Source organism: Taudactylus pleione, unplaced genomic scaffold (assembly GCF_031769625.1).
Source record: "Taudactylus pleione unplaced genomic scaffold, aTauple2 ptg000079l, whole genome shotgun sequence".
Classification (NCBI taxonomy): domain Eukaryota; kingdom Metazoa; phylum Chordata; class Amphibia; order Anura; family Myobatrachidae; genus Taudactylus; species Taudactylus pleione.
The window spans coordinates 1558378-1579924 of NW_028284481.1; the positions used below are offsets into that span (position 1 = coordinate 1558378).

General features: G+C 46.8%; 1 protein-coding gene across 1 annotated transcript in view; it reads left to right on the forward strand.

Moving 5' to 3' along the window:
- The window catches only part of LOC148532314 (phospholipase B1, membrane-associated-like), a 243485-nt gene that overhangs the window by 215096 nt on the left and 6842 nt on the right, over nt 1–21547 (forward strand). The window contains exons 49-54 of the mRNA XM_088467994.1: nt 1817–1916; nt 4854–4905; nt 6570–6650; nt 8557–8622; nt 10373–10470; nt 20310–20391. Coding sequence (XP_088324120.1) covers nt 1817–1916; nt 4854–4905; nt 6570–6650; nt 8557–8622; nt 10373–10470; nt 20310–20391 — 479 coding nt within the window. The remainder of the gene's footprint in view (nt 1–1816; nt 1917–4853; nt 4906–6569; nt 6651–8556; nt 8623–10372; nt 10471–20309; nt 20392–21547) is intronic.

Consider the following 21547-nt stretch of genomic DNA (forward strand, 5'->3'; position numbering starts at 1 on the left):
GTCCAGCCCAAACATTTTGCAAGCTCCCCCAAAGTAATCGGCGAGATAGCCTTTGGAAGTGTCAGTCCTGGAATCACGCCGCCTCTCCCTCCCCCCTGTCCTTTCCTCCTTTATAGTCCTTAGCTGGGTGCCCCCCTCCGCAGATACGACAGGGGTGCCGAAAACGACAACCCGCCCCTTCTAAAATAGCGAGAGTCATTATAAGCAAAACATTTACTGACAACCCCACTGTGACTTTTACCGGTACACTACACTTAGGGCGTACCTCTTCCTGAGGAACCTCTACATCTTTAAGCCCGAGGGGAATGATCCTTTGACCTTCTTGCTTACGACGAAACTTTTCATCATAATCTTTTCAAGTAGAACCCAACAACTAACATGCCCTTTATCCAATTATGGTAACCTCTAAACGTCTCTTCTCCTATGCCGCCCAGCTTGTTTGCTTTATCCAAATCCATCTTTGCCCCTCTGTTTGGACAAAGGTGGGGCCGGAGGCTAAGGGGAGGAGGGTGGGGTTCACTGCCAGAGTAGGCAAAGGAGAGGCCAATGAGATGGCTGGGAAAGCATGGGGGTTTAGCAAAACAGACTGAGCCAGGCTTGGTGCGTTTGTTAGTGGTGCAGCCTTAGGCTGGCACCATGGAGTGGGCTGTTGATAGAAATTGGGGAAAGGAAGACAAATGATGAAGTATAATAGAAAAGAAGGGGGCGGCAGAAACCACAGTGGACCAATAAGGAAACAGCGAACTTGCCTGATTAGAGGAGAGGCAGACACCAGGATAACAGGGAACATTAGAGGAATGGCGAATCACAGGGTGTCCACCAATAGACCATGTGCACACTAGCAATAATTGGGGACATAAGCAAGGGGGGGGAATTTGCATGTAATGCCCTTTGCACACTCACAGGTTGCAGGAATGAGTGAGCTGCTAATGGAAAAAACTGCCCCCGAAACAGCCTGCCCACAGAAGCCGTGGCCACCGCACCCGCTGGCTGCCCGATAGAGAGGGCTAAGGCCACAGGTTGCCCCTGCCCCCTCGAGGTAGGAAACGACAGGGGGCACGCTGCTTCGGCCAAACGGCAGGGAAGGGGGGCGCTGAATATTTGGGAAAGGGCATTTCAGGGTCTGGTATAATAGACAGACAGATAAAAGGTTGATAATGTCTACATAGACACCAGATGTTAGACAGGCAATAGGTCGAATGGGACAAAATGTCGACAGGTACAAAAAATTGACACGCTAAAGGTCGACCTGAAAGAAAGTTGACAGGTACAAATGGTCGACATGAAAATAGTCAATGCCACAAATATTTGGCATGTTGTTTTTGTTATATAACTCCAATCTTCACCCTAACCGTAACTCTCCCCTTGGTGCCTAACCCTAACCCTTACTCCTGCTGTCTAACCTCTACCGTCGGGGTAAGTGCCTACCCCTAATTTTCCCACCTAGTGCCTAACCTTAACCATTGTGGTAAGTGCTTAAACCTAACCGTTTAGTCTGCCGGCCATTTGTCCCTGTCAACCTTTTGCCTGTCTAACATCTGGTGTCTTTCTAGACATTGTCGACCTTTTGACTGTCTATAGTCTGGATACCGCCTTGCAGGGCAGATAAAGGAATAAAAAAACAAATAATAAGCTGATGGTTTACATACATCTCAGATGCCGGTAAGCAGACAAAAGAGGGCAGGATGTATTGCAATTTTCATCTGAAAATAACTAATAAAGGATAAACTTTCACTTTTTTTTCTTTGAATAGTTAATGTAACTTCTCATTATAATCTGTGTCCTCTCCACATATTATTCCCAATTTACCTTTTAGATATTTTGAAGAAATTCAATCCTAACATACAGGGATTCTCCACCGGTATCGGATATGAAAACTCAATGTTTAATGTCGCAATCGGTGGTTCCAAGGCAGCGTAAGTGATCATTTCATATTGTATGTATGTACCCTTTGTCTGTCTGTGGGCAGAACACGTGCTGCTTACACTCCTGTACCCACCTCCTCACTCTCACCACAAGGCTGTGTTCAGTCTCTCAGGGTACGGGAGGTAGTTACCCGGAGAGGTGCCACGTCACATGGAGGTTTGGTGACAAAATAAATTTATATCGGTAATATTACGATGGTATTGCAGAAAATCTTTAGGAAATCTGTTACAGTTTTCATTTAATCAATAAAAAGGGAATGGTATTGATTTATAACCTGATTACATTTACATGCATCAATTTAAAGGAGGACTAAATCTAAATTACAAAAAAATGCGCTAATTAACCCCCTACACTACAGACGGCGAGTGGGACACAACATTTATGTTGAACGATTTAGACGATTTGAAATCGATTAAAATCGTCCTGTAGTAAGTATACCTCTTAGTACTCCCTGTGACTGAAATGCCACTAAAAAAAAAATTCTCAATAGTTCAGGTGCTACTTATCAGAACGGGAAATAGCTCAGGTTGCTGGGGGAGATATTGTCCCACACACAGCAGTCGTGCTCTCGGCAATGGATTGGGTATGTAATACCGCCGGACGGAAGCCCGGCAGTTGAAATCCCGACTCCGGAAGGCCGGCATGAGGAAGATCCCAACAGGGGTGGGAAGTAGGCTATCCCTTACCCTCCCTTAGTGGTCCCTAACCGTAACCTCCCCCCCTAGTGCCTAACCCTAACCTCCCTCAAGGGGTGCCTAAACCTACACCCCCCTCCCCGCACCCTAAACCTAACCCTCCTGAGGGGGGTGCCTAACCCCAACCTCCCCCCAGGTGGTGCCTAACCCTAACCCCCCCCTTCCACTAGCCTAACCCTCCCGGAGGGGTGCCTATCCTTAAGTCTCCCCGAGAGTCCCGAAACCTACCCCCCCCCTCCCCGCGGCTAAGAGCTCCCGAGGCACGGCTTACGTTGGGTATGCCGGGCGTCAGTATTTCGGCATGGGGCTAGTGATAGGCGTCGGGGATTTCAGCGCCTATCATTAGTTCCCGGCCGGACTTTCACAGTCGGGAAGTCGGCAGTCAGCATTTAGCTTCCTGGCTAAATCCCCTCAGTGACCCCGCTGCAGTACATGGCAACCAGCTGCTTTTTTCAGAAAATGGTTGATGACATAGAACAGTAGTTTTACTTTAGCTATATAACAAATGTAAATGCAATGTCAAGTAGGGATGTAGTTGGCATCCCGACTGTCAGGATAATGGTGGTCAGAATCACGGCTTCTGAATCCCTACTGCTGACATCCCAACGGTGAGTATTAGGGTTAGGGGGAGGTTTAGGGTTAGGTGTTAGGGCTAGGCACTAGTGAGAGGGTTAGGCTGCGGGAGGGAGGATTAGGCTACAGGAGGGGAGAGTTAGGCTGTGGGAAGGAGGGTTAGGCTGCGGGATGGAGGGTTAGGCTGTGGGAGGGTGGGTTAGGGTTAGGCTGCGGAAGGGGAGGGTTAGTGTTAGGCTGCGGGAGCGGAGGGTTAGGGTTAGGCTGCGGGAGGGGAGGGTTAGGGTTAGGCTGCGGGAGGGGAGGGTTAGGCTGTGGAAGGGAAGGGTTATGGTTAGGCTGCGGGATGGAGGGTTAGGCTGTGTGACAGAGGGTTAGGGTTAGGCTGTGGAAGGGAACGGTTAGGGTTAGGCTGCGGGAGGGGAGGGTTAGTGTCAGGCTGTGCGAGGGAAGGTTAGGCTGCGGGAAGGGAGGGTTAGGCTGCGGGAGGGGAGTGAGGTTTAGGCTGCGGAAGGGAAGGGTTAGGCTGCGGGACGGAGGGTTAGGCTGTGTGACGGAGGGTTAGGGTTAGACTGCAGGAAGGGTTGGGACACAAGGGTTAGGCTGTGGGAGGGAGGGTTAGGGTTAGGATGCGGGAGGGGAGGGTTAGGGTTAGGCTGCGGGAGGGGAGGTTTAGGGTTAGGCTGCGGGAGGGGAGGGAGGGTTAGGCTGCGGAAGGGGAGGGTTAGGGTTAGGCTGCGGGAAGGAGGGTTAGCTGTGGGAGAGAGGGTTAGGGTTAGACTGCAGGAATGGTTGGGACACAAGGGTTAGGCTGCGGGAGGGAGGGTTAGGCTGAGGGAGAGGAAGGTTAGGGTTAGGCTGCGGGAAGAGGGTTAGGGTTAGGCTGTGGGAGGGGAGGGTTAGGGTTAGGCTGCAGGAAGGAGGGTTAGGCTGTGGGAGGGAGGGGAAGGCTGCGGAAAGGAGGGTTAGGCTGTGGAAGGGAGGGTTAGGGTTAATCTGTGTGAGGGGAGGGTTAGGCTGTGGGAAGGAGGGTTAGGGTTAGGCTGTAGGAAGGAGGGTTAGGCTGTGGGAGAGGAGGGTTAGGGTTAGGCTGCAGGAAGGAGGGTTAGGCTGCGAGAGGGAGGGTTAGGCTGCAGGAAGGAGGGTTAGGCTGCTGGAAGGAGGGCTAGGCTATGGGAAGTAGGGTTAGGCTGCTAGAAGGAGAGTTAGGGTTAGGCTGTAGGAAGGAGGGTTAGGCTGCTGGAAGGAGGGCTAGGCTATGGGAAGTAGGGTTAGGCTGCTAGAAGGAGAGTTAGGGTTAGGCTGTAGGAAGGAGGGTTAGGCTGTGAGAAAGAAGGTTAGGGTTAGGCTGCGGGAAAAGTGCGTTAGGGTTAGGGGAGGGTTATGGTTACTTACCTAATTCTGTCAGGATTCTCACTGTCGGGATGCCACTGTCGCTATTCTGACCGTTGGCATCCAGACAGCTGGGATCCCATACCCAAGTATATCTCAAGTTCTGGGAGCGTATAAGAACTTTTATATATTAATGTGTGAATATCATTAGAAACTCTTTTACATTTGCTGATGTTTATTTTAAGTTAAGTGGCTTTGTCATAGTGAATCTCTTCAGTAGATGCTACCTATAGTCTGTATCATGCTATATTTAATTTTATCACCTAGGAACATGATATCTCAGGCAAGAAATCTGGTAAAGAAAATGAATGAGAGCTCTGTGAGTATGACCTTGATGACAAAAAACGCCCCCTTTCCAAAATGACAAGTAACCTAACCCCCTACCCCTAAAGCTCCCCATGTTCTCTGCTGTTCCATCATTCTGGGGGCAACTAAAAGAACCGGGCACCAAGTTCTCGTCTAAAAAGACTAAATTGATCATAAAAATTATAGGTGGGAGGTCTGTGTGTACATGCCCCCTCCCAGCTTTAACTGGGCCTGACACGATGGAAATCGAGCTCATGTACTCCAGAATACTGCGCATGAAAATAACCGCTTATATGTTGAGTTCTAAGCGTCTCGTGATGTGACTGTCCCCCTTTGTGAACTCTCAACAGGTGTACGGTCAACTTTTGCATTATCCCTGTGTTTTTTATTTTCCTCCTGTGTTTTTCGCAAAAGACATTATATCTAGGGGGTAAAATGTATTTCTGTTGCCATTGGATACAACTCAGAAACTTTCTGTTCCAATACACCGAGTAAACCAGATATATATTGCATTGTAAGAGCAATTAAACTAAACATTTTTGCCCAGAAGTTGGAAGTCACAAAGACAAAGCTGATATTTAGTAAAAGCTACATGAGGGTATATGAAGAAGAAACCGATAAAATAAACTCTTTATTTCCTTTAATAAGAGTTGTCCAACTTCCACTTGGCACCCATACCTCAGAAATACCATTTTTATCACATATATGCTGACATAAACCTGACCATAAAGCCACCTCTTGCATTAAACAAAACAGTAAAACAATTTTTAAGGCTCTATTACCTCTGCTTGTAATACGCTAAGTACATACTATGCAGAGTAATACTAAGGGGGTGCAAAGACCCCCATGTTTTGGTTTTGGTTTTAAATCATTGTCGTGTTTTGATTTTGGCAAAACCACCCTTTAAGGCTCGGTTTTGTTTTTTGTTTTTAAATTTCTTTAAAAATTGATAAAAACAGCTAAAATCATGTAACATGGGCCTGTTTTTGTTCCTATAGTATTATTAATATCAATAGCATTCATCTCCAGTCGATTCCAGTCAATTTTTACCAGCTCACAGCACGTGTGTCATGAGGGAGGGACTTAAATGCAATCCAAAATATATGCGAGGTCCAGTTTTTAGACTCGAGTTCCCAACTCGGGAATCGGTTCTACTAAGAAACAGGGGCGTATATATAATGGGTGCAGGGTGTGCGGGGAACACCGCACACCCTGCACCCATAATATTACTTACCTCTCGGAGTCCCACGTCGGCGCGGGGGTCCGGCACTGTAAAACGACTGGAAGATGGCCACGGTGGCCATTTTCCCATCGTTTGCGCATGCGCAGTACAGGGAAAATGGACGCCGCGGTCATTTTCCCGGTGACCTGTGCATACACTATAGACTCTGGGCACACTCTAGTGCCCAGAGTCTATAACTCCGGCACTGGCCATGCACAGCTCGGTGCGCTGCCGGGCGGAGATGATGGGGCCTGTGTTGGAGACTCTCTAGAAACTCCACTGCTAAGAACCTAAAGTGACCCGGGATTCCTTTTGACCAAAGTTGGGGTGTGTTCCTTGTTCAGCAAAACTGAACCTCTCATCTCTAACTAATAAACACCCACAAACCTCGGCTTTCTGGAAAATATAAAACAACACGGTAACAAATGACGCTCTATTGTTTTATCCTCTGACAGGTTATAAACTTCCTTGAAGACTGGAAAGTAATCACAGTTTTTATTGGTGGCAATGACCTCTGCCAGTACTGTCGGAATAGGGTAAGTGAATGAATACAATCTGTCAGACATCATCACAAATGGTCATCTGGGATTTTTAGGGGCATATTTATTAACACTATTTTTACTAAAATAATGTGACCCATTTCACATTATTTTAGTATCACATGAATTTACTAAAGGGCAATTAGAGTAGAATTCGCAAAATTGTACTCCAAACCCTAATTATCACATATTTTTAGTAGGCAGATCTTCCCAGATTTACTAAAAATAAAATGTGAAAAATCCCAGGGGAAGCCCTGTGATAATAACATCACCTGCAGATGGCGTTATCCAGGGTTTCCTCCGGTTCCCCAAATCCTGCTCTGTTTTAACAACAGGCAGAGCAGAGCCGAGAACCGGCCCCAGTGATCAGCTGTGTGATCTAAATAGACCACATACTGATCACTGCAAAAAAAAAAATAGTTAAAAAAAACTTCTTACCTGCATCCAGGGACTGGTGATCGGTGCTCCGGAGATGTCCTCTTGGGCTCCGGTCAGCTGGGCTCCTGGCATAGAGTAGTTGACCGGTGACACAGTGCAGGAGCCAGGAGACCAGCTGACCGGAGCCACAGAGGACATCACCAGAGCACCAATCACCAAGATAAGTGTAAGCTGAGGTAAAGGGGTTGCGGGGGGGGGAGGCGGTCGCTAGGAGGGGATTGCGGTAAACAGCAGCGACGCATTAGCTGACACATTCTCCCTGTATTTTTTCAGAAAAAGGAGTGTACGGACTCGCAGGGACCGAGCTTTATCATAAGCACTGTCCCTCCATGCGCATGTTAGTACATCCACGTGATATTTCCTAAATTCGCAATACGAATTTAGACGGAAATATCACACTAAAACCACATTATAAATGTGGATTGTAGTAAATAGAGACCTAAAGCTGGGTACACACTAGACAATTGTTTGCATGATCGGCCAATTTTGACGCATCGTAACGATAAATCGCACAGTGTGTACCCATTATCACGATGCCGATGCGCGCTCCCGCATCGGCATGTCGTATCCTTAGATCTTACCTACATGCAGTAAGATCTGCCAATATCGTTAATGACTCACTGGAATCTCGTTACTGACGCACTGGAAATAGTTATGGACGCATGATAGGTCGTTGGTCAGATTGCACAGTTTAAGCACGATATCATATGTCTAGGAGTTGCCAGGGAGATTAAAGGAAATCGTTGACGACATCACTGATATCTCCTGCTTACCTTTCAGCCCCGATCTGTCCCGCTGTCCCCGTACACTAGTATCACTGATATCTCCTGCTTACCTTTCAGCCCCGATCTGTCCCGCTGTCCCCGTACACTAGTATCACTGATATCTCCTGCTTACCTTTCAGCCCCGATCTGTCCCGCTGTCCCCATATACTAGTATCACAGATATCTCCTGCTTACCTTTCAGCCCCGATCTGTCCCGCTGTCCCCATATACTAGTATCACAGATATCTCCTGCTTACCTTTCAGCCCCGATCTGTCCCGCTGTCCCCATACACTAGTATCACTGATATCTCCTGCTTACCTTTCAGCCCCGATCTGTCCCGCTGTCCCCATACACTAGTATCACTGAAATCTCCTGCTTACCTTTCAGCCCCGATCTGTCCCGCTGTCCCCATACACTAGTATGGGGACCTAAATTCATCAAGCTCCGAAGGGGGATTTTCGGATCAGTTGTCTGAATTCAATGTTGAATTGCTCTGGTGAATTTGTAGCCACCGCTGCTACTCGTTGAATATTTACAGTAACTTAATGAATGGACCCCTGAATATTTAGTATGATGATAACATATTACAGTGTCTCAACACAAAATATTCTATCATATGATAGCTACATGTATATAGCACAGTGAACACCTTTTCTATCAAGTGTCAAAAGGTATAATAATCTGACTTTCTTTTTTTTAGGAATGGCATTCTGCGAAGAATCACACCAAACATCTTAAAAATACGCTGGACATACTCTACAATGAGGTACGACTCCTATAATCATTTACCGGCATTTAGTTATTGAGGGTTTAATAACAGATGTAGTTGATTTGCTGAATTAGTCAGATATTCCTATATTCTTTTTTGCCTCTTTATATAATGCAACCAACAGTCACTCTGTAGGACCCCTCTATATAAACAATGCAACAAATGTCATTGAGGCAAAGGGGCCTATTTTCATAGCCGGCTCCCCGATCTGGCGCTGTGCACGTGCGGAATGTAAGATTCTCAGGAGGGGCCTTTCACAAATGTGAAAGATTCCTCCAATATGACAGGGATTTACATCGCATTGACAGAGGTTAGCGCAAATGCTGTCCCTGCGAGTTAACTTTAGAACATAGCGGGAATATTCTCATTGAAAATCAATGTAGGCCCCAAAATGTCTGATATGGGTTATAGTAAAATGATGTATCTGTCTCGCCGGAGGATACAATAGCACAGGAGCAATTCTGTATTGTGTTGGTGCTAGGGCAGCTGCTTCGGAAAGCAGCTGATCCGCGATTCCTAACACAACTACTTCTGCCACCAATTGCTGGTGGTGGAATTTTACATAGCCGGCTCTGACATGGCAGTGTTATGGTGCCTTCCGACCCTCAAACGACCAGCGATGCGCGTGCACGTAATATTGTCCATCAGCCGTGCATGCAGGCCAACCTGGTCGATACTGACCAGGTTACATAGGAAGGGTCGCTGGCCCGTCGTTGGTGGGTTGGTGATGTACTGGATGAACTATTTCGATCATCCAGCACACCGGGAAGGTGTAGGGAGATCAGTCGGCTATATCATTATTGCTGACCGTACCGTGTATATGCACCATTAGAGCTCATGCGTGAACTGATTTCATGCATGTGCACAGCCGTCGGGGGCACAGGGTTTGGGCGGATGCAGCAATGCGAATGGTTCCCTCTTTGCAAGGAGCGGGGCATGAAGATGGCGGCAGCCCCCGCATTCAAATAAAAACAGTCTTCAGAGTTTGATGAATGAATGTGTACGTACTAGTGTATGGGGGCTGCTGACGGGAACAGGAGTGAAAGGTACGCAGGAGATATCACTGACTACCTGGGTAATGAAATAATCTTTCGCCTACTTTGAGGAAGCTGAATGGACCCATGGTGAGTCACTTTAACTAGTATCATATGAAAAATGTTGACAAAGTTTTAAATAGTGGGACATTTAGTAAGACCTGTTAATCACAGACCACTATGAGGGTGGGTGACAACGTAGTTTGTTTGAAAACCTCCCATGATGCTCAGCCCAGATTAGTATCTCCTTATGGGTTTAGGTGCATTTATTGTCATCATTCCGAAAAATAAACAGTGGTACACGCGGACATGCAGGCACTCAAGTGGGTGGAACTAAATGAACCTGTAGCTAGAACATTAAAATGTTACCAGCTGCACAGAGTATTTCATAGTAGTCAACTTCCGAGGATCCAGGTGTTTAATGCAGTGAGTTACTAGCCCTATCTGTAGCAGATATGAGCATTTGAACTGTAAAGAGCACCTGTTACCACCTTGTGTACTTTGCGGATCCCCAAAATCCCAATAGCCTCGGACCATCCATCCCGTTTATTCTTAATACAACTCATATTGCAAGAAACCTTCCTGCATAATGCACAAGGTACTGGAGACAGGTCCACTCTACCAGCAGCAGAGAGCAGCCATGTCTTCTAACTGATGCCATGTCCTCTAACAAGCTCAAAAGTCCAACCTGTTATATTGTGGTCTCACTTCAGATCCCTCGAGCTTTCGTGAACCTGGTGGAGATAATGGAGGTGGAAGGACTGCGCAAAGTCAACTCAGAAGACAGGATCGGCTGCAGCCTCCTAAAGCCGTAAGTTTTCATATTACATACTGGTTTGGGACTCTAGTGTGAGGGAGACTTTTGGAGCACAGTCACCTTCACTGTGTTTTCTGCAACTTAAATAATGTGATTAAAAAGGTTGGTAAATACTGTTTGTGCTAAATGTTGAATAATTAATAACCCTATAATGACACAGGGACATTGCATGTTTTTGGCCAGTGTAATTCCTGTTGTGGAACGTCCTCGGTTTGACTACAGCTCCAGAAAGAAATGTTGCACAAATGGGGTTTTGCTGCAGAACAGTATGTATAGCAGAGGAATGATGGTCCAGCGATAATGGGGTGCAAAGTCGCATTTTACAGAATTTAGGATCTGTGAAAAAAGCTGGAACAAATGTTTCAATAATTCTACTATGTGGTGGGCTTGGGGATAGACTGAGAAAACTTAAGGTCAAGTTCTTCCAGGATAACGTGTAAAATATTGCTGCCAAATGTGAAACCAGGAGAAGTTCTGAGGATACCATTCCTGATCCAACTTTGCCATTCAGTGGAATATCATTCTGTAAGTGTACAGTATATTAAGGAAAGATTCTGGGTTAGTGGTGGGGACATGGCTAGGGTGCCATTGTGGTAGAAGCAGACACCAAGAGCTCTGTTTGTTGGGTTCCCCCACGAGTAGTCCTGGCTCTCCAGACACCGCTAAAGACCCCAGCTGACTGTTGGGTCCCGGCTTTGTTTCACTGCTGACGCTCTTTAGAGTGGCGCACCAGAAAGCCCACATAGGTGACGGGAGCTGCAGCCTTGACTTCCTGGTTGCGGTATCCTGTTAGTGGCTGCTGCAATTCTGTTGCTAGCCATAAGGGAGGGGGAGAGGCACCGAGGAGCCTGCGCTGCTGTTTCTTTTTTCCGGACTTGACTCCCAATACGCTGCTGCAGCTGCTGACTGATCTGGACACCATCTTGGGTGCCCTCTCACACTCTCAGCTGTCTCACTGCACTCTGTTACCTCTGGCCCTTTTCCAATAATTGGGCTAGTCTGCACTGGGGCTACCCTGGCCTCCGCTGTCAGTGGTGCTGTGACCTTTGCACCCTGGGCTTCTATACATTTCTGGTCATGCCTGTAGTTTGGTACAGACCCTATTACCCAGTCTAGAGTGACGTTTGTCTATTGCTTCCTGTCCACCAACCTCCCTGCCTTATACTGGTTATGTGACTTCTGTGAGCGTCCTCCGTTTGGCAGCTTAACATCACTGTGTGGGACAGTGAACAGTGGCAGCCTCCCTGCTTGCTCCACCACGTTACGACTGCCCACGCTCTAGTACTCTATTTCCGTGTGGCTAGCATCACTATGCGGGGCAGTGCACAGTGACAGCCTTCCTGCTTGTCCCACCATGCGAGGACTGCCCACACTCTAATACTCTTTATCCATGTACTGCTAGCAGCTCAATTTATACATGAAATGTCATAAGAAAAGGGGCTCTTCAGTTCTTTCTGTGCCTGCTGAGAATTACCCTGTCTTCATCCACACAAAGAGTCAACTATGAGTGCCTCCCTGGGTTCAGCATCTCCGGCCCATTCCACAGTTTCAGATGCTCTATCTACCCTTGAAGATCACCCGGACGCTCTTGCTAATGGCAACCATCACAGTAACTCCCTACTAAATCGGAACTATGCTTCAACGTGGACTTTGAGTCATTGGAATGAAGATTGCGGGAGGCGGTCCATTCCAAAGTCACCACACTTCAGGCTAACTTGACACATATGGAGGCCGTATTACAACCCTGGAGGACCACAGGGATGTTATGAATGATTTCCAGCATGCGTTGGGAGACGTGATGAATTGGCAGGCTGTGGAGAACCTTCTGAGGGAGTGAGCAAATAACCTGGATAATAGAGGCCGTAAAAACAACTTGCGTATACGATGCATCCCAGAAGATGCCCTCCTTGGAGTCTCGAAGATGTTCTCACCAAGTTGTTCAATGAAATCTTAGGATGACCCTAACTATTCAGTTGTCTTTGATAGGGCCCATAGATCACTACAACCCAGGAGTTCCCAGTCCGACCATCCAAGAGATGTGATTTGTCATGTCCACTATTTCACCCGGAAGGACAAGATCCTCTGATGGTTTCAGGGTCTTTCCTTGTACACACTCCAAATTCAATGCCAGCTGAGGTATACTGTACCCTACGCTCTCTCAATATTGAGTAACGCTTGGGTAATGCTTTAGGTCACTAATAGTGGCAAGTCGGCCTCTATTTGTGTCCCAGAAGACATTGTCCGTTTCTGCTCGGTTGTGGATATTACCCAGTTCTCTTTCCCAGATTGGCAAGTTTCCTATATATGTTTCTTTTTTCCTCCAGATCCCGGCACACTCTCTGCGGCTCCTTAGGTGGACAAGTTTCACAACCGGGCACTAGGGACACCTCTTTTGAGGCCAAGAACTGGGGGGTTAGGGTAGTAAAGCAACAGCAGATACGGGGGTGACAGTGAAAATGTCTTCTTATTGCGGCCAAACCCAGGTATGGCTAGACCTGCCCAGAGGTGTGGAGTATAACCCACTTGGTGGTCTTCACCAGTGACCCCTCCTATTGGGATTTGGGTTACGCAGCACCAAATGAGCAGGTCGCAGCCCTCTGGACAGGTACCTGGGAGTGACAGAAGACAGGGATATAATACTAGGAAATAACAATGTGAGTTATTGGAAAATGTTATAACACTGGAAGTTACTGAAAGCTGTGGTAACACTGGAGATTACTAGTAATGACACAAACTAGGGATTAGTAGAAATTGGATGGCACTGGGAAACACTGGAAATGGAGTGGTACTGCAAATGAACCAGATGCAGGCTTTCTCTGGGAGACACAGAAGATCCTGAGACTGACTTGCTGTAAGGAACATAGGGAATGCAGACACAGGGATGCACTAAGAACTGATAGAGATCCAATCGCAGGCTTGTTCTGTAACTATGTGAGAGGCGAACATATAAATCAGGAAAATCAGCATGAGAAAGGAAACTCAGAATACTGGTAATCAGCTTAACAGCTGAAGCATGTAACACAGGGAGAGAGCTGGAAAGCACACCTGAATTCAGCATGAGAGCAAATACTTATAACACAGGAAATCAACATGAGAAAGGAAACTCAGAATACTGGTAATCAGCTTAACAGCTGAAGCATGTAACACAGGGAGAAAGCTGGACAGCACATCTGAATTCAACATGAGAGCAAATACTTATAACTCAGGGAATCAGCATGAATAGCTGAACTGCACACTGGAGAGAGAATCGCTGGAAAACACTGGAAGTTGAAAACAACAGGGAGCCTGGAGTGAAGTAAAAGTACTCAGTCTCTGGAACACTGAAGACTTGAAGTAAATGAAGAGATGAAGTTGATCAGGCAACTTCCTGATTCTGGAGTCAGATCTAAATACCCCTAGGCAGTTGGTCATTGGATCAGAGGATCAGCTGAGTGACCGCAGGACTACCATTGGGATAGACTAGTCAGGTGATATGGACCAACATGGCTGCGTCCATGCCCGCTACCACGGGAACCAGGACGCATGCAGGGAAGCCCTAGCAGACCGCGGGGAGAATACTCAGTCACCACTCACCTCCACTGCCAGCAACTGAACACCTAAGCCCAAGGATGCCGGCGCGAAGGTGAGTAGCGGCCGATACCAGGCTGCATCCTGACAACAAGACTTTGCCTTTGCTCCATTCCTCTTGGACACACATTGCTTGCTGCCCCATGCCTACACACTCAATTGGACCTTGTGTGGACCATATGTTCCTGATCCTCCTTCGATGGGACATGTGAGTTATATTACCCAGTCTAGGCCGAGCACGAGTCTGGCAATTTTGATTACTGACTTTTGATGCCCTTCGTGGCCCTGTACTGTTATTTGTACTGTCCCCCGTTATGCTGCACTTTTTGCACTGGACGATCAATTTACCTTTCCCGGGAGTGGTGGGAATGGGGCCTTTCTAGTGTTTTGCAGTTCAGTGTTGATTGATTTGTTTAAGGGCCCTTATTTTTCACTGCATGACTTTGTTGATGCTTGGCATGTGTTACCTTTGTTGTATGCTCCCTATTTGTGGAACTCTTGGGTATTTAATGCTTAGATGGCTTCGTCTGGAGCTATTTTTCCAAACATGCTTTAAAATTAGTTTTATGTCACTGTCACCTACCTCTGTTGTCCTCTAAACCTCTGAATTTCGATCCTGAGCCTAATAATGATCTTGCAGTTTGCCATTTTGCTGCTCAGGAGCGGTGTTTTTCCCTCTTTCTATTTTGTTCTATTTATCTTTTTTTGTGTCTTGTGTGGTCCTCCCTCTCTCTGTTGTCCTTTTGCTCCTTCCCCATTAATTCCTATGATGCTGCCTTTAGTGTTACCTAGTTACTACCTGCTCTACATTGTATCTACAGCTTACCAGCCAGCGGTGGCCTGCAGTTTGTATCGCTGCACTTTGTGTTTTATGTTCCACATAGACATACAATGACTGTATTATCTCTGTTAATGCTAAGGGACTCAATGTTCCTTAGAGACGATACTGTGCGCTCTGTGCAATGTGGACGGAGAACAGCAGGCTGATGTTGTCTTCCATCAGAAAACGTACTTCTGGCATGGTGCTGGCCCGCCTTCCAGGAATAGGGACTTCCCCTGTGGTTACTTCTCCAGTAGCCCTGAGGGTAAGACCTTGGGAGCTGCCATTTTATTTGCACGACATATCCCCTTAACTAATGTCACTTGTCACCAGCTGGGCACTTTTGCTAAATTGTAAACTTTACTCCCAAGCATTTACATTTGTTAATGTCTACTTCCCTAATCGGGGACAGCCTGTCTTCCGTGAGAAGTTTTTGGACCTAGTCCAACCACATATTAAGGCGTTGCTTATATTTGGAGATGACCTAAGTTGGGCCCTGAACCCTGACCTAGATTCGTCCAACACATTGGCCAGGTATTCTGATAAGCTTCATCGTAGGGTTAGGTGAACTCTGCATGAGCACCAGCTGGTTGACATGTGGCGTATTCATCACCCTAATGTGCATAACTACTCTTGTTATTCCCACTTGTTCAAGGTATTCACTAGGCTGGACTATCTTTTGTCTCCACCTAGTGGTCAGTTCCGCAATTGGTCACATGTCCTGGTCAGACCATGCACCTGTTTTGGTGATGGTTAGGCTATTATTACTCCCTGTCATAAGTATTCATGGCACCTTAATAACCTCTTACTTCAAGACCCATAGTCTAAACAGAAGATTGGGGAGGCTCTAGAGTGTTACATTGCCACAAACGATTTGCTGGGCACCTCCAAGGTCACGGCAGTGTTCTTTCCATGTTTTATTTGTTGGGTGGTCCGCCGGGCATCTGCCCAGCACTGTGATGCATCTGAAAGTCATACTACACTGACCCCTGCCTCCGGGTAACTGCCTGCACTGTGAAATTCACACTGCAATGATTTTTTTAATAGAACCGTAAGTGCAGCTTAACTTTTGGCCTCATCACAGTGCCGGATGGCTTCAGAATGGAGGGCAGAGAAGGTGAATCCCCCTATATAAAAGGAAAGGCACAGAATGCTTAAATAGTGAAGAGTATGGTCCTCCTGAGGCCACGTTTGTTACTTGGGAGGGGTACTTCTGTGTAGCCAGGCCTGGGGTGCCCTAGAGAGGGGAACCCCTTTATTGGGGGGTCCCCATCTCCCCATGGATACCTGGCCTGGGCTGACCAGTGGTCAGGGGAAATGCTTTGGCCGGGGGACCCAATGAAAGGGTCCCCCTGGCCGTGGCATTACACCTATCGCTAAAAAGAGTCTGGTGCTGGTTATGGAAAATACAAGGGACCACTACTCTTTTTGTCCCCTGTATTTCCAAAACCAGGACCGGCTCAGCTTAACCCAGTGCTGGTTGTGCTAAATACAGGGGACCCCTACGTCTTTTGTCCCATGTATTTTGACAACCAAGACTGTCTCTGAAAAGCCTGGTGCTGGTTGTGCTAAATACAGGGGACCCCTATGTCTTTTGTCCCCTGTATTTTCAGAACCATGACCAGCTCTCAAAAGCCCAGCCTGGTTGTGCTTTAGGAGGTGGGTGGGGGCGCATAGTTTTTTCAAATTTTTACACTTCTTAATCATTTTCTTTACACAGATACATGGACGGATCTAACTGATCTGTGCATGCATCTGTGTCAAAGTGACGTCGGCATCATATGTAGTTCAGAACAACATATCGTTCAGTCATAAACACTGAACGATATGCCGCGAACCGTGTACGAGATTGCCAGATCTTACCTGCTGTAGGTAAGATCTGAAGATACGACGGACGACCCACGGGTATGCGCATCGGCATCGTAAGTGGACACTTTGCCGGTCGCGCCACAAACGTGCGTACGCATCAGGCCATGCTATTACTCGCAGCAGCATATGCTACGGTATGCTATGGCATGCACTGAGATCGCACCATACAATTCTATGGAGGTGCGGGTGAAAACACAGTGCACGTATCTGCTCACGGATGCACGCCTCACGCCATGTGTGGTGCGATTTGCTGCGTACGCAGCAACGATGTGGCAGGACACATCTGTATAGTGTGCAGGCACCTTAACACGGGATGCAGTCAGGAAGCTTCCCGACTGTCTAATCCCGGCAGGGGTCTAATGACAGGCGTCGAAATCCCGATGCCTGTCATTTAACCTACGCCGGGAGCCCGACACCCAGCATACCGATCGAAGGTAAGTTGGGCGTGGACAGCCGCGGGGAGGAGGGTTAGGTTAGGGGCTCATGGGGAGGACTCAGCGTCCGGCAGTATTCCATACCGATTCCCCTTAACACACTGATTGTCTACAAATACAGTATACTTCAAAAACATGTTTTTGAAGAAACTGAGGACCTGATTCAGAGCCGCTCGTAAGCGGCCGCTCGTTCGCTCCGAGCGATGTTTGCCCAACTGCGCATGCGTACGGATCGTTATACGCATGCGCGAACCAGTCAGTGCGGTCGAAATTCATGTGCTCGCAAAATAGCGAATGCCTGATAATTTGAGTGACAGAAAGAGGCGTATGTGGGTGGTAACAGGGGAAGGTGCTTGAAAACGGGGAGTGGAGATCCGATCGCAGGCGTGCTTAAAGGTCAAAACGGGCATTTTATGGGTGTGCATAATTAAAACAGCAACGTCATTGACCACGTCACTGGGTTATTTTATAGCCAGAACTGCTCGCAAAATTGTGGTAGCAAAAACCAACCACAAGAATAGCGAGCAGCTCATACCCTGGTCGATGTACTCGATTAATCTAATAAATAGCGGACATGACGTAGGATGCGAGCGGCCAGGGGGCGTAGTTTCCAAAAAAACGACCGCAAGTTTTGTTCGCTCGTTCAGACCTAGAGGCGTGAACAGACCGCAAAGAGCGAACGGTTCATTTGAATAGCCACCCCTATTTTCTGGACGAGCGAGCGCTAATTGCGTCCGGCTCTGAATCAGGCCCTGAGTTAGGAGAAATTGGACGATCCTTTTCCGTTTTGATTGACTTGCAGAGATGCTTTTGTTTGAACTTTAAGAACTATCTATTGCCCTCTTGCCCTAGTTTTTAAAACTTGAATCTTTTATGTAGATTCGGGTGCTCTAAAAAAAAACGTCCCTGCTATGTCATATTCTGAGGCGATAATCCGTGTTTACTGGTGAACCACCAGCTCCCTATTCTGGTGTTTATGGCACAATTACTATATATGTCCATGGATGGCCTCGTCTTACCCATGACAAGTGAGTTCTAATATTTTAGGCCATTTGGTCCCCATGTCTCCTATTTAAGGAATCTGACCACGACCAGTCACTACGTTGGGGGATGTAAGGGGGTCATCCTGGCCACCAGTGCTTACCTCCCATGACTGTCTGGTTAAAAGTGGGTTTTGTGAAATGTAATCCAACAACTGCTGACACCTTCCAGATAACCTTCTGTGTTTTCTTTGGTCTCTTGGTTTATGAAGTCTGTAACAGTACTGACAATTATTTTCATTATTATTTTTTTATTATTATTTTCTTCATTGTTGGTACTTTAAAAACATGAATAGCATTAAAAAAATAGGAAAGATCCTGGGTAAAACAAACATTATAGGGGGAAATTCCATACAGGATGCTCCAGGCCCAATTCCACCTGGACCCACGTGAAGTTCTGCAGTCACATCAGGTAAATAGTCGGCAAAACAGTTATGTAAATTGCTCTCAAGTCTATGGGGCCTATTCATCATACCTAAAATATCGAGGGAGGTAATTAGGTTTAGATCTCGCATGGAGTTCTACCTAATTACCGGAGGAATTCATCATTCCTCCTCCCTATAACTATCTATTCCGAAAAGCTGTCATTTTTACGATGACAGCTTTTCGGGAAATAGATAGTTTTCCCTGCCTGCTCTAACTTACCGTAGCTGGAATCCGTGCTGCACATGCGCTGTTACAATCGTAAACCCAGCGCATGCACAGCACTACTTACAGCTGCGGTAAGTTTGTGTGCGCCCCCCCCAACCCCTTCTCCCCCCTCTGCTCACCTCCCCCCGTCCCGAACTTACCTGCCCGCTGCAGCGCCTCCGGCTCCGTCCTGCTAGTCTGTCATGTGGTCTCCCAGCAGCACACAGTGCAGTTTAGAAAAATAAATAAATATTTTTTTTCTAAACTTTATTGTGTTCTGCTGGTAGACCACATGACAGACTAGCAGGACGGAGCCAGAGGACACATCAGAGCGCCGGAGGAAGACTCCGGGGGAGCTGCACAGCTGGAAGCAGGTGTCTGTCCTGCTATTCGCCACCTCACAGTGGCGAATAGTAACTCCATCAAATTCCGAAAATACATAATTTTTGGAATTTGATGAATACCATAATTTCCATATCCCCATACTAATGTACTAATGTATGGGGAGTGTGGAAATTAACGCAGGGGAGCTTAGCACAGGAGATATCAGTGATATCTCCTGTGCTAAGTGGCTTCATGAATACTAAAATAACGTTATTTAAGGAAAATGTCCTTAAAAACGTTATTTTAGTATTGATGAATAGGCCCCAGTGTGTGACTATATTAATGTTTTGTAAAACACGCTTGGTTTTTTTCTGTTATACAGATGCGATGTTATAATGGTTGGGTCTATTACGTGAGGTACAGGGAGAAGGGGTAACAGCACCATCATGGCAGCTTCTGGTTGTCAGCACTGATATCGCTCACTATAAACCTAGTGTGACATAACCATGTATGAATAGATGTATAATACCCCTTGCAGACTTAAGATCTGGAAATTGCCGGTCTACTCACCTGGCAAATTCTCAGGTGTCAGCCCGACCCTGGTAATGGTTTGTGACAGGGCTAAAATCATTTTGTCCTAAGAAAACAGGACGATTGCTTAGGCCATGGGGAATACTGTACACCCACTATTTCCCTATAGGTCTCGAATAAGGTGAAACCTATTCTCTAATGGAGTATACACACGGTCAGATTTTCTTCAGATTTAAAAAATCATTCAATCGTTCATATCTGAAGGAAAATCTGGCATATCTGACATGTTTGAACGATGCGCGTTCCCGATGGTCAGATAACGATATCTGACATCTGATGTGTTTGCAGTCAGAATTGGACGATTCCATTCATTTTAATGCAGTCAAAATCATTCAGTCGTTCAAATCTTTTGTAAAATCGTCGTTCATCTGACACATCTGACAAGTCTGACCGTGTGTATGCACCATTATCCCAGAAACAGGGTTCTCACAGTAAAATCATTTTGTGTTTTTGCCAGACAGACCTGTACGTACATATACTTCTTATGTCTTCCGCCTGTCTAATTGCCAGAAGAGGAATTTCACAAATGATTGTGTCATTTTTCTTCACCTCTTGCAGCAACTTCTGTCCCTGCATCATAAACCCGCGTGACGGTTCTCCAGAACTCATTGAAATAAAGAAATTCAACAGAGATTTGCAGGTGAGAGGGGGGTTATTAGGTTTATGTAGCGTATACCAGAAGCAAACGCAGGATTTCTAGGGGGAGATTGAAATGCTTGATTTTACACCAAGATGGGGAGGTGTATCAAACCTTCAGGAGCAATAAAGTGGAGAACTTGCCCATATCAACCAATCAGCTTCTAACTGTCATTTTACAGGCTGTGCTAGATAGATAATATCTTGAAGATGATTGGTTGCTTTTTCGCAACTTCTCCAGTTTATCTCTCTCAAAGGTTCGAAACATCTTCCCTCATGCTTAGCCAGGGCATAATTAGCAATCAACAAACTAGTCGTCCTCATACAATGTGCAGTGTACGTAATATTTCATAGATCATGTAACAGTAGGAGACAGAACGGAGCTTTCTAAGCACTCATTCTCCCACCTCTTGTGGGCAGAGGGCCCTGCTCGCCAGCTTACATCCTATAGGAAAATAGGAATTTGGTAGATGGGCATTAGTCATACTTGCCTACCCTCCCAATTTGGTCGGGAGCCTCCCGAAAATCGGGTGCCGCTCCCGACCGCCCGGGAAGGCAGGCAATCCTCCCAGCTGCCGCCCACCCCTCCTATCCCCCCTGCATTTACTTTAGAAACCCCCGCAGCAGGGGGGGCCAGTGACACGATTCACGCTGAATCGCGTCATTTTGGCTCCGCCCCCTGCTTCACAATACCTGTAATATCGGCATTGTGTAGCAGGGGCGGGTGTCAAAGTGACGCAATCGTGCCTCCCCCCCGCCGCTCCGCCCACAAATACACGTCGTCTGTCCGGCCCCGAATCCTCAAGATGGCCACGCCCCCTGTCATGCCGATCTGGCTACACCCTCCCAGAAGGGGCAGCCAGAAAGTCGGCAAGCCTGGCATTAGTGCGACATATTGCATATAGGTCCAGGCAGATTGTGGAGGTTATTGATGGGTTGTATAATCCAGTCATTCCTTTAAAATGAATTATTACAAGTTTTAGGGGGAGACTTATCAAATATTGGAGAAAGTTAAAATGGAGAAGTTGCTCATAGCAACAAAATCAGCTTCTAGTTAGTTAGAAGCTGATTGGTTGGTACTTTATCTCTCTCTACTTTATCTTTCTACAAGATTTGATAAATCTCCTCCTTAACTTTGTTTAGAACTATAGTCAATCCCT